General features: G+C 43.0%; 1 protein-coding gene across 1 annotated transcript in view; it reads right to left on the bottom strand.

Annotated features, from left to right (window-relative positions):
• Positions 1 to 11,652, bottom strand: part of slit3 (slit homolog 3 (Drosophila)) — a 128,578-nt gene extending 116,926 nt beyond the window's left edge. The window contains 4 exon segments of the mRNA XM_067247126.1: positions 1,063 to 1,134; positions 3,256 to 3,327; positions 5,515 to 5,586; positions 11,516 to 11,652. Of these exon segments, the coding sequence (XP_067103227.1) occupies positions 1,063 to 1,134; positions 3,256 to 3,327; positions 5,515 to 5,586; positions 11,516 to 11,652 (353 nt within the window).
• Positions 11,653 to 13,809: the final 2,157 nt, after the last annotated feature.

Raw genomic sequence — 13,809 nt, 5'->3', positions numbered from 1 at the left:
GTTCAAACTCACATTGAATAACCTTGTCAGACCATGATGTCCTGTGTGTTACACTGCCAAAGACTCATTCGTCTAGGGGTCAGAATGTTCCGGTCACTCATGTTCCACTAACATTAGAGAGCGTGACAAACTGACATGGGAAAGGTCATCTATCGTTCTCTGGACAGGGTTTATATAGGCCTATGAAAGTTCATAAAGAGCTGAAACCGGACCAGATAAAAACTAAATACCTTCTTACAACCGTAGAAATCATTAGAGTATCACAGTTTTAGAATGGTCCATTTTCCTTTTTAAGAATTTCAAATCTCTTGATAGAAATACAGTATATTTCACACACAAACCTAATTTATCATTGAAAGATTGAACAGGGTTTCAGAACTCCTTCAGCTACCTCTCTGTTGCCATCCCTTCTCTTGGACAGAAAGAACCAACGTAAACACTTGCAAGGTTCAAGGCCCGTTTCCTCTCCGGGGTCAAACCCGAGGCGAGTGCCGTTCCCGGGGGAGCGCGGCCGTCCTGTCTGACAGGAGAGCTGGACGCTGGCGGTGAGGCCCGGCCGCTCACTCGAACCACTCTGGGAAAATTGATCTTTGGGTGTAAAGAAAAATTGACACTGCACCAAGGCTAACCGCCCAGTCTCACACTTTCACCTTCCAGAACACGGCACAGAGCAGCGCTGTGCGTCACCTGATGCCTGGCAGGGAGCCGCAACACAAATGAAACACACCCAACACCCGAGGGAGGGATGGAGAGAGAAAGAAAGAAACGAGGAGAGCTCTCTGACCGTCAGTTCACCTCATATTCAAACCCAATAAGAAGCTAAATATTATGTCAAACCACCCTCCAGACCAATGAAAGTGGACGAAGTCAGTGGGAAGTTGACAGCAGTGTTTTTTAAGTATCACATATCAAAGGACAGAGAGAGAGAGAGAGAGAGAGAGAGAGAGAGAGAGAGAGAGAGAGAGAGAGAGAGAGAGAGAGAGAGAGAGAGAGAGAGAGAGAGAGAGAGAGAGAGAGGACGAGGGGAAAACGAGGAGAGGAAGAGAGGAGGAGCACACTTACAGTCGGCCCAGTTTGGATGTCGTCTGGAAGAGCAGTTCTGGTAGAACCTGCAGCTTGTTCCTGTTCAGGCGCCTTGAGGAGACAGTACACACATTAGCATGCTCAGAACTACTGAGTTCAATTAAAGTGTCAAGGACTTTAAGCACATTACACTATGTCAAATCATGCACATACAATATAGTAGTTCAAGTATATTTTTTTAAGTGTGTAAAAATGGATAGGGAATGTTGGCATGGGAATAGAAAACGCATATCTATTTATTTTACATTTTTGGTCATGTTTTCTATATTTTTATTTTATAATCACACTTACGGAATAAGCAAAGAGCAATTCTCTGCACATTGTACTTGTAGGATAGAGTCTATGACAAATAAACTTTGATTTAAATCAAGCGCTAACCCAGAAACCATCTGTGCCTTTGAGAGAGCAGATAAGCAACAAAGATAAACGACACACTATCCATCGTTAGGAGTCCTCCTCTGAAGTGGACGGACATCTGGTCATTGTGGACCAGAAAGACAGTGACATGGGGTCAAGAGGTCACAGCTGGGCAAAAACTTGTTTCGCGGTCGCTTCCCGCAGGTCAGGGCATAGGTTATCGAACACCAGTCTTTGAAAGCTACCATCAACTACATGAGACATCACAGGCTAGCATTGTAGGAAGTTGGGATGGATGGGAGAGCTTGATCGTGATCCCAAACCCCTCCTGTGAGGGATGAGGTGTGGGCGGGGGGGGGGGGGGGGGGGGGGGGCGGGGGGGGCGGGGCTTGCAGAAGGTCACGGGGCAGAGGCTGAAGTATGTGGAGGAGGGAACGAGGAGTCAATCCAAAAAGTAGCCGCCAGATCTTATCACACCCAGCACCGGCCTCACACACACCCAGCACACACAGCCATGGTGCTAAAAGCCTCAGCCTCTGAACTCTGCTGACCTCGAGGAGACACAATATGAAATCACCTCCCTCAACTGTCACTTTCCTTATCCAACAAAGTAATCTCTCTACTACTTTCTACCTACTCACTCTATCCACTGACTGACTGTGGCACCCATGCTTTGATCTAGTCAATGTTGCACACCAGATACAAGGTCTCTCACTAACCCCCCCACACTTTTAACATAGATCAATCTATAGCATGAGAACTGTGAGTACTGAAGATAATCTTGTAACGGATAATCTTGTAAACAGGGTAGCAACAGAAATTGGTTTGAAAACAACAGTGTTGACTCTTCTGTCCACAATCACAACATCTATCTCACCCCTTCACTCTCGCCAACCTGAACTTCCTCACCTCGTGTGTGTGTGTATGTGTGTGTGTGTGAGAGAGAGAGTCTCACAAAAACATACCCTCATCATGAATGAGGGTAACGGGGGTGTGAAATTCCTGGCTGGTGAATAAGGTAAACGTCCCTGCAGAATAACATCCAGGTAAGGAGATCGTCTGGCGGGATGTGGAGATGGAAGTAAAAGCCCTGTGGCTGGAAAGGCATTTTTACCATGACTACGACACACATTCTCTGGCTTGGCACCTTGAGATTTGGGTATAGCCAATGTGCAAAGCGCCCAGAGTGAAATAACTCAAGTACCCTGTGGTGTGGTGTAAACAACCTGGCGGCCCACTCAGTCAAACATCTAGTCTAGTCAGTGATCTAGGAAATCAGAGATTATTGTGTTTTGAGGTGTGGTTTTTTGTTTGTTTTCTCCTGGCTGTTCTTTCTAACCCACCCTGAGCGTGAGCATCAGGGTGGGTTAGGTGAAGATGGTAGGAGTCAGATGGCTGAGCGGTGAGGGAGTCGGGCTAGTAATCTGAAGGTTGCCAGTTCGATTCCCAGCCGTGCCAAATGACGATGTGTCCTTGGGCAAGGCACTTCACCCTACTTGCTTCGGGGGGAATGTCCCTGTACTTACTGTAAGTCGCTCTGGATAAGAGCGTCTGCTAAATGACTAAATGTAAAATGTAAATGTGAAGAGAGCAGCTGCAGCTGAGCCTGTGTGAGCCAAAGCCTTCTCCCTCCAGCACGAAGGTGTCTCTCTCTGTCTCTGTGTTTGTGAAAGGGAGGAGGTGTGTGTACAACACAGACACACACAGGAGCAGGAAACGGACTACAGAGCGATAGGCTGACCCCTGATCAGTCTACTGACAGGTGAACACACACACACACACACATTTCCCTTGTAGTCATTTAGGGACACTTACAATCTCTCCAGTTTTTCGATGTCCTGGAAAGCTCCTCTCTCTATCACACTGATCTGGTTGTCCTCCAAATGCCTGATGGGGCGAGGGATGACAAGGAAAGATTATCTTCTCACACACAGACACACACACACAATAATACAGTTTGGGAGACAACATTATCAGATAAAACACCAGGACCATTTTATAACAGTTAAACAACTTATAACATCATGATAGTTTTAAATCAGAACACATACTCTTGAATTGATGAGATGTTTTAAGATGAGACAACCATAACATCTCATGCAACCTGTTGTTAGATGTTAAACTTCAATCTCATTACCCCTATTTTAGAAACAGAAATAAGATCTTGGCCGGATGTTTGAGGATTTGTAAGGCTTTCCAGATGGAGCTACAAAGGCAGGGCATGTCGTGATTATGATGTGTTTAAGTTTGTCTGAGAATTTCAAGAGTGACTTGTAAGAGTAATCCATGAACCAGAGAGAGAAAAAGCAAGTGGAAGGGGGAGAGAGAGAGAGAGAGAGAGAGAGAGAGAGAGAGAGAGAGAGAGAGAGAGAGAGAGAGAGAGAGAGAGAGAGAGAGAGAGAGAGCGAGAGCGAGCAAGAGCGAGCAAGAGCGAGCAAGAGAGAGCGAGCGAGAACGAGAGAGAGGGGAGAAGAGAGAAGAGCGAGAGTCTGTCTGTTTGTTTGTCTGAGGTTGAAACTCTAGTGCTGGCTGTCCGAGGCCAGATAAGACAGCCAGAGAGACATGTAGAAGTGCAAGACAGAACATTCTATTCCTCTCATGTGGAATTCTGTCCTTTGGCAGAGATAGGAGCCTTTTTAATTGTTTTTTTTCTCTTTCTCTTTTCTTTTTTACGGCAAATGTTAAGATATACGAGTGCTCCTCTTACATTAATCATTGTTTTGGACATGCATGGGAAGAGCCCACTGAGCTGGACTATAGGGGACTTCAGATGCAAGGGCAGACTGGCCTTGTGTGTGAGAAGGATTAGATATAAAAGCGCAATGCGTTTCATGTTAATGTACATATTTTGATTGTTAAAAAGCATTTTATTTAGCCCAGTTATAACCTTTCTCTCTTTTGGTAAAATGTCTAACGCAGTGGATCTGGTAACAATCTCAGGTTGAAAAATCTGCTTTATTTGCCCAAATTATGGACCTCATGCTGATTTATTTATTGAAGTTTATAAAATGTATTCAGAGCCAAACAGATGTGGTGTGTGTGTGTGTGTGTTATGGGCTAAAATTAATAGTTTTTTTCATGTATGCTTTATATGTTTTACTATCCATATGGGACACAGACCAGCACCTAGGCTTTTTGGCTGACCCAGAACAAAACCCTTAACAGAGATAGTACAGTATAGAGAATGGGATAAGGAATACAATACACTAGATACACCATTAGCCAAAATCTCTGAGCAGTTCATGGGCTTTCCCAGGGATATAAGTCTAAAATTAGTGGCTTAAGGACTCCAGGATTCAAGCACATCAGTGTGTAAGTGAGTGTGTGAGTGTGTGTATGTGAGTGTGTGAGTGCGTACGAGCATGAATGTGTGCGTACTGCGTATGTATGTGTTCGCTATGACATAGAGAAAGCCCCAGGAGCTAATGGCCCCTCAGAACCAGCTTCTCTCCCGTCTCTCCTGCTCTACTCTCCAGACTCCCAGCACACGCTTCCCTAGGCCACGCCACATGCTGTCAAACTGGGGAAATGTCACTGCTGTTAATCATCAACCACATAAAACAGACAGTCCACACCACACGTGGGACAGACGGCTATTACCGCTCCTCCAACGCCATCCTTCCACGGTTATTTTTATCTCCACAGCACTCTTTTACAGGCTCTTATCGAGGAGGTAAACAGCACCAAGAGCTCAATGATTACAGTCATCAGCTCATTACACACACACACACTTGCTAACTCTCCACAGGCAGAAGAGGTTGAAGAGAGCTCATCGAGTGAATAGGACAGCTCCGACATCAGACTGTTCTCTGTGTAAATCATGATGGTCTAGGAGGAAGAGGCTCAGTGTACTGGCAGTTATTAAAAAGGTAAAAGTACCTTAGTACGATTTTTTGTAATCATACGAATTATTGTAAATTATGACATTTTGCTCTCAATGATCACTTATTTCTATTTTGCTTATTTCAATTCCTTTCATTATTTTCTGTTATATGATAATATGTTAATAGTATGCAAATGAAGTATTGGATTCTGACCAGAAGGCCAGTGTGGTTTGTGTTTGAGGGAACTTACAGAACACGCAGGTTCTTCAGGCCTGAAAAGTCCACTTTAGTAATCCTGGTGATGTTGTTCCGGTCCAAGTCCCTGAGAGGGAGAGGGGAGGGAGAGAAGGGAGAGAGAGGGGAGGGAGAGAAGGGAGGGAGAAAGATTAGCATCTTTGCTGATCATCATATCTTCCTACGTTATGCTTCATTACATATACACTACATTATTCTCAGCTTTTAAGATCCTTTTCCAGCTAGGTGAGAATAGATGACTCTACAGCTGAGGCAGTGTAGTCATTCTTTACTTGGTGTGTAAGATTAACACCAAATATTTAATTTAGCTTGAGAACCTAAATATGTGGGGCAAGACAGATCGTGAGAAAGACCCACTCTCAACGTGCAGAAAACCAATAGAATTTTTTTTTGAAATAAAAACATATATATAAAACAAATTACAGGAGACATTTTAACTCGAGCCAAAAGCTTGTTGTTTCTAGATTTGTTACTAAAATGTGTATACATTATAATATAAATTTAGTCCTCACAAATACTTATAGAAGACTTGTATCTTATGACTTACATGAGTACTGTTTATTGACCTTATGACACACTGGAAGTATTAAGAGAGGAAGTATGCTTTCTCTTACAAGCAGTGCACACTTCCATTACTGCACATGCACAGGCAATAATGGACACACACACACACACACACAACGTTCAGCAACGGCGGGCTCAGCGTGTTTCTCATAACGTACACAAACATTTATAAATCTGATTTAAGGGCATATTGGATTTCAAAAGGCTTCCCTAGCCATCCACATAAAGACCTATAATAGGAGCCATATTGTGGCCTAGGAGAGGACACAAGCCTGCCTAACAGCTAGCCAGCCGACTCCCCTTCACCTTCAACCCCCCCTCCCCTCTCTCCTGCCACTCTCCCCAGTTCACTCTCTAACCCCCGGGCAATCCTACACATCTACCTCCCACTCCCAAACTCCCTTCTAATCCCCATCTTTGACTTTCCCCCCCCGTTTGTTACAGTGGAAAACTTCAACAGTGAAATCCTGGGGGAACACGGCACACAATGAAGCCAAATAAAATCAGCTCTTTAAAAACCAGGTGGGGGTAACAAAATCTACAAACAGCTTTTGTAGCACCCTGCTGGTCATTGTTTGTTTTCATTTGTGCGCAGGATAAGGTGGCAATCCAAACAGCAGGTGTCCGAGGCTCACAATAGCTCCCAAACACCACCATTGCCGGCTCATCTCGCCCGAGGCCTGTAAACCAATGAACCGAGGAGTCTGGGTCCCGTGCTGACAGAGCACTTCGCTTTACCTCGGCCTAAATCAGTCACAGGAGATCTTTATTGGTCAGGCACACCACATACAGGAATTGAGATTTATCTGCTGGAAATAAAATAGCAGATACCCAAACTCATTCCCCCCCCCTCCCCCCTCAAAAAAAAAATCCTAATTCACATGAATGGCCACTGTCTCAAACTCTTTGTTTTTTCTTCGAAACTTCACAATGCAGTTTCCTGCCGTAATCTCCGCCGCCACGGTCTAATCGGCTGCTCTGGTCTTCGCAGGCAGACAGGTATGCTCCATTTCCTTTTCAAAGCTTCTGAACCATGTATGGAATCTTAATTGAGTTCTTCTACTGCACAGTGTCTCCGTTTCTTTGACATAAGATACTTTGTTTGTGGAAAACTCAGACCTTCTGCTGGGGGCTAATCTTTTGAGCGGTACTACTTTTTGTCTAAACTTGAAAATACATACATACATTTTATATAAGGGACTTGGTGATGAATATAAAACAGTACAGTGGGCTACAGGGTGTACAGACCAACTGTGCGCAGAAGACTATAGGGTGAATAGTAGATTATAGGGTGACCAGGGTGTCCACTGTCCAGTAGGCTATAAGGTGTCCAGTAGGCCACAGGGTGTACAAAGCATGAGACTCGTTACATTGATGGGACAATAACGATGTATTGTACCCATGATGTAAATATTGACCATCGACCAATCAGAGACCCACCCTACACTTCAGGGCTTGCATGGCTGATAGAGGTGGTGTGGGATCACTCTCTAATGCTTCCAAGCTCAGATGTCAGCCATACCACAAAATCATTCTTTGTTTAATTGTAGATTATTTACATTTACATTTAGCAGACACCCTTATCCAGAGCGACTTACAGTAAGTACAGGGACATTTCCCCCGAAGCAAGTAGGGTGAAGTGCCTTGCCCAAGGACAGAACGTCATTTGGCACGGCTGGGAATCGAACTGGCAACCTTCAGATTACTAGCCCGACTCCCTCACCGCTCAGCCATCTGACTCCACATGATATTAGGGATGTTAGGGTTTTTCAAGCAGTAGAATGATCCCCACTAGTTACTGTACGTACGCCCACGTCATACTAAATGTGCTGTGCTGAGCAGCAACACCAAGTAGTAGCAGAACTTCACTTTTTGGTTGGATGTCAAAGAAAGACATTTGGACAAATCGACACCGAGCTATAGCTATCATCTCCGACTGATGTATATAAATAAAGTACACACACACACACTCTCTCGCTCTCTCCTTCATCCCGTTTGCTTGCCCTCTTCATCGTGCTACAAGTCATATGAGACTGGGTGCTCCGCTGAGGCGATGTTTTTGGAAGGCTCTTATCACGAATATTGATGGTTTCCAGGGTGTAACATGACCCATGGATCTCTCTCCCTTCCCTACCACAAACCTCCCTTATTTTCCAGAACATCTGATCTCCTCATTCCTGTTGTTTTTACCCCTTCTGGAAACATGGCTTGATATTGCCATGCCAAATTTGTTAGGTTTGTCATTCTACCAACTACTAGATTGAGATCAAATACTTGCTGTCTTGCTGATGTAAACCAGGGCGGATTGATGACAACGTTCAAACATCACCATATCACTAGAAAGTGACAGTTATTAGGTGATCTTGAAGGTGGCAGTAATTGTGTTCAGACAGTGGTGATAGGGATGGTGTGAAACTAGTTGACGACCGAGGTTTGTGAGGAGTCATGGTAACTGCCTCTGAACAAAATTAACCAGAGGTAGTGATCATACACACAGAACACAAGGAGAGGACTGAGATGATTATATTAGTTGATTATAAATGAATGTCCATTATTCTCAGAAAAGACATTGCTCAGCCTGCAAAAACGAACATCATCTCTGACCAGCCACTATTGCAGAGACCCTATGCTGTTTGGTGAAGCTCTCATTTAGTGAAGGATTATCAGTCCAGGTACTGTAGATGTATGTTGTTGTACTGTAACTGGTAAATTGAGTTTGGTGTGGCAGTAAAAACTGTGTAACTCTCACATCCACACACTCATCCCTGTGAAAATATTTAAGCAGCCTAACAAATTAGGATGATTATGTTCCCGTCTATTTGTTTAGAAGTAGTAACACGAGAGGCAGTTTTTCCAAAACAACCACAATAATACAGAGGGAAAACTAATTATCCTATACATAAGACCCATATACCGCTGTTCACATAATGATCTTGGAAACACTGGACAAGGACCAGAAAGGAACAAAAAACAGCAGAAAGCAAAAGATACAATATAATGCAATAGTAATAAAACATAGAAGAATACATGATATGCTCCTTTAGGAAACCCTGACCAAGTTACACACAATAAAGACCAATTGGTTTAACCACCGAATCCCCCAGAGCGTTAGTTTAGTCTGTGGGACCATTGTAAACTCCTAGGAAGCTTGTGGTCTACGGCACTCTGATGCTGGATCTTTCATTCGAAAGCTAACAGTAGTTCTCAAGTGTTCCTGGTCTCCCAGGATCTCTATCTGACTAAATAACCCTCATTGTAGACACTATAATAGTAACAACTCGCCTAGTCCCGGTGAGAGCCACCCTACAGTTCATCCTGACCATGGCATCAGCAGGGTAGGACTTGTGGAGGGCTGCCTTGGTTACTGGGTTGTTAGCTGCAACATGGTGTTTTTTTTTTTACGACCCTCAGCTTACATCAGCAGTGACAAAGGCAGAAAACCTGCACAGCGTTCTCCATATTTGGTCACCAGGGATAAACACTGTGTCACTTCTCGCTAAACGGAGCGGGAGATGAGAATAGAAAGATCGTCCAGATTGGGGAGCAAGAGGAGCTTGGTGTTTTGCTTTGGTAACAGAACAGCAACAACAGAATGACAATGTGTGTCAACCTAAAATAACCTCTTCGTCCTCATGACTATTAAAGCCAGTCTTGCAAGACAGACCCTCTTGGACCAGTAACACGGACTTCTGTGTCACTTCATTTTGAAATAACCCCATCCAAGGACATTTGTGACTTGGAGCACTTTCTTAGCAGCTTATGACAGCCTTTGCCTCTGGCCTTTGAATTACTGGCAGGGGTAAAGTACTTCCAAATAGCTTTCACCAGCTTTTTTATTTTATTTTTATGGTGGACAGCAGATTGATTTCTCAAAATACAGTGCCACTAGGAAGCCTCTGTTAGGAGAATCAAAGTAAGGTCAACTGGTCAACTAGTCTCCAGTGTTTACAAAATGACCCACTTATCTATACTGATAGGAATTAAGACCTGGTGAACTGCTCACCACTTACAGGACGAGTTTTAAAACAGGATTGGTATGTCTATCCTGCTTCAGCTGTGATTTGGGTTAGCGGGCTAAATGTCTAAAATAAATCTGGGAGACCAGTTTAGGTCACAATTATAGTCTCATAATGGAGTATGCATGCATAATTTCATCTTAATATGGAGGTGATTAGGGAAATGAATGAACAGAGGAAAGGATGATGGGGGCAAGCATATCATTCCCTTTTCCTCCCACTCTCTCTAAAGAATTCTTTGGAAGGCTATTGGTGGACTGTGGGTGCGGCTGTCAAGATTGTGCATCAGCCAATCAGCAGCAGGCTGATGTGAGCCAGGAGCAGACAGGAGTGTGGCACACCACCAGCAATCGCATGCATTGTTCTAGAGGTGCTAAACTGAGCATAGCTGTGAGGACTGCTTTGTACACTGGCCTTCTTCAGATACTGGCAGATGAGGGTGAATAACAGGCAAGAAATTAGATGGGGGGGGGGGGGGAATACATGTGGGGAAAGAAAGCAGGGAGACGAGGAAGGAATGGAGAAAGTTTAAAACAGGAGAAGGTATGCGTGCATGGAACATTACCAAGGATCTTATCGAGGTGTGATTTTCTCAGTACAAAATAGCCCTACATTTATTATTATTTTTTATGCTAAAGTTAGAAACCAGTTTATTAGAGGAAGCGTTTTCCAACGGTGAACTCATAGCACCAGGACCCAGCATGGGTTCTGAGCTCATCAGTAACACTCCGGGGCGTTCTAGAGGCTGGGGCCTGGAATTAACTGGCCCCCAGAGAAGCTAGCATGCCTAGTTCTCCTCATAACACACGCTTCTATGCGCAGCAACTCTTGAGAACGAGTAGACACGTCTAGTATGAATATCTGATCCCCAGAAGAGCTGACCCTAAATTTTATGAAATTCACAAATTAAAAGATTTACCCACCGCACTTACCACCTGCACCACACATGGAAACAACCGTTAACCCCATAGAGACATTCCAAGTGATGTTTTTAAGATGTCACAGTCATGACTAAACCACGCTGAGCCGCTTCAGGAACCAGATCATTGTAGTCATTACTGCAACACTGTATAGCGTAGGGCTCGTGTTAAGATCAATCCAAAAGCCACATCCACAAATGATGCTTGAAAGTCTTGTTGAATGAATTATTTAGCAGGTTTGTGTGGTAGCCTCTATTTAAACTAGTACTCTAATTAAGCAACGTGCACTTTTGATTGAAGGATTGGTTAGGTTTAGGTCAGAGGTTGCCACGCTTGCTCGCTCAAGAAAGTAAGACAGGTGGTACTTGTTGAGCGGTTTCATCAGCGTAAAAAAGTATTTTTAATTAAGCCTATTCCATTTACCACATAAATCGTTATCTTCGGAAAATAGCAACGGGAAAATAAATAACGGTGCGTGTCGCAGTAGGTTACTTACAAACGCTCGGCATTTCTTGGTATTCCTTTTGGCACGGTCCTAAAGCCTTGACCTTGGCAATCCACATGTGAACCAGAACAACTGCACTTATGTGGGCACCCGTCCACAGGAGAAAAACACAGGAACAACCCGAACATTAGAGTCCAAATTGCCCAATGATTCACCGTCTTCTTTTCTTGTTCAGTCGGTCCCATGATATCCACTGAGCCGATACACAGTCTTAGAACTAACAAATCAATGGCCAAAAAGTTCAATATTCTGTGAGGACAAATCCCTCAAATTAACTGTTCTTAACAAAACAATAACACGTTAATATAGTATGTTACAATTCATATGGATAACTGGGTAATTAAAGTTTTTCGATGTTGGCCAACTCTTCAAGAAAATCGATCCCAAGTTGCGCTCATTCGAAGTCTCATTCGTGTTCAGCTGTTTTCTAATAATTTTGTTCTACACAAAAGAGTTAGCGGAATATGAATAACGAGTAGGCTATAAATGTAGTCTAAATGGTAAATTCCTTTCTAAAATTTTATAATCCAAAAAGTCGTAGGGAACTTTGTATAAACTCTTTGGGAACTCCAAAAAGTCCACAACAATATTTAAAAAATAAAAGTTGTTGTCTAGAGGTGACAAAGTTGGCAAAAGATACAAATTCCTCAGTTTCAGTTAAAACTCCGCCGCGTGAGCATCTATCTGCCCCATTCCATCGGTACAGATTCGACACTCAAGAAAACGTAACCACCAAACTTCTGCGGAGCGCGTGTAGGCTGGAGTCTGAGAGAATTGTCATACCTACATCTCCAACCCCCAAATTCCCTCAACATGAGATTCCTACTGGTTCTTACCCTGCTGATGTCACCAAAGACTAAAATCCCAGTACTTTTGGTGGACCTCATCTACGACTGAGAAAACGAATTAGTTTAAGATTTTTCCCTCAATACAACTGAATTGGTAATGAGACATTAAATTCACGTAACAATTGTGCATCAAAATGTAATTGTCAGTTTCCAAAACATGTAAAATAATACAAAGTAATTATAAGGTAAGATCATAAAAAACTCAAAGTTTAAGTTTATGTATTTACATACTCTCACCACATCTCTTCTCTCAGGACCCACATGTCCTATATTGTAATTGCACTGCCCTCTTCTGGTCACAGAGAAAGTATTGTTGAAATACGTCTCTCTCAAACCATACTCAACATAAGTTATTTTGCACTGAAGGAATAGGGCATAGGTAGATCTACATTATATTCATAGTATAACTGTGTCTGGTATGAAGCCCAGGTTACTTGTCCATCCCTCTATCACCATCCTCGTCAGTATGTGGCTAAGCTGTGGACCATGTGTGGAGAGATTTTACACACAGCGGTAAATGGATAAATCAGATTTGCGTGTGTGTGTGTGCACCTGTGTGTTACACTACAATGCTGGTAGAGCCAGAGACAGTAAAGGAGACCAGCAGCATAGAGGGCCAGAGGTTCATTCCCAGGCTCAAGATGTCCACGCCACTAAACAGACACACTGAAAAAATGTGGCCCCCACTTTTGCCCGTTGACCAACGACCAACATCTAAATGACATGGCATAAAGTTTTAAGAAATAACTGTCATAAACTACAAGACGCAGTAATATAACTTAAAGCTACAGGTGTAAAATAGAAAGGTATTAAAAGGTTAGAAAACTTTAACTTTCTGTGAAGATTTACTGAATTGTTCACCCTTGTGCTTTCTCAGAGCAGGGGGTGTATGGATTGTATAGGAGAGACTTGGCAGGGTACATAGACTGTCTGAGGGAGACTGTCTGAGAGCAAGACCCATTATCCTGCCATTAGACTTGAGAGCTCATTTTAATAGACGTCCCTAACATAGAGAGAAATCCAAACTTTCCACCAATTACGTCAATCTCTGCTCATTTTTGGGATGAGAGAAATTGGAGTAAGGGCATCTTGGTCAATAGATTTCCTCCTAATAAAAATGCAGTAATTCTCTGTGTGTCAAGTTACTTATGTAACTTACGTTTCTAGATTTGGTTTGGCAGCAAAAAAAAAGTGTATTGCCAATTGTATTTATTTCTATACTGGTACACTATTTCTTTATTCAAAGATAGTGTAACAATGGTCTGACAAAACAGTCAAAATGGTCAAATCACATAACAAATTATTTGCTATCGTCAAAGACTTGACATAATAATATTGACATCTTGTATGTAGTTTTTATCTTTTTTTTTTTTTAAATGTCTCTCTTTTAAGATGTTCTTTATTTATTACATCTCCAGCGTGTGTGAGTGCTGTCGA

Source organism: Osmerus mordax, chromosome 12 (assembly GCF_038355195.1).
Source record: "Osmerus mordax isolate fOsmMor3 chromosome 12, fOsmMor3.pri, whole genome shotgun sequence".
NCBI lineage: Eukaryota > Metazoa > Chordata > Actinopteri > Osmeriformes > Osmeridae > Osmerus > Osmerus mordax.
Note: the sequence above shows the minus strand (reverse complement) of the source record. Positions and strands in the feature narration are given on the sequence as shown.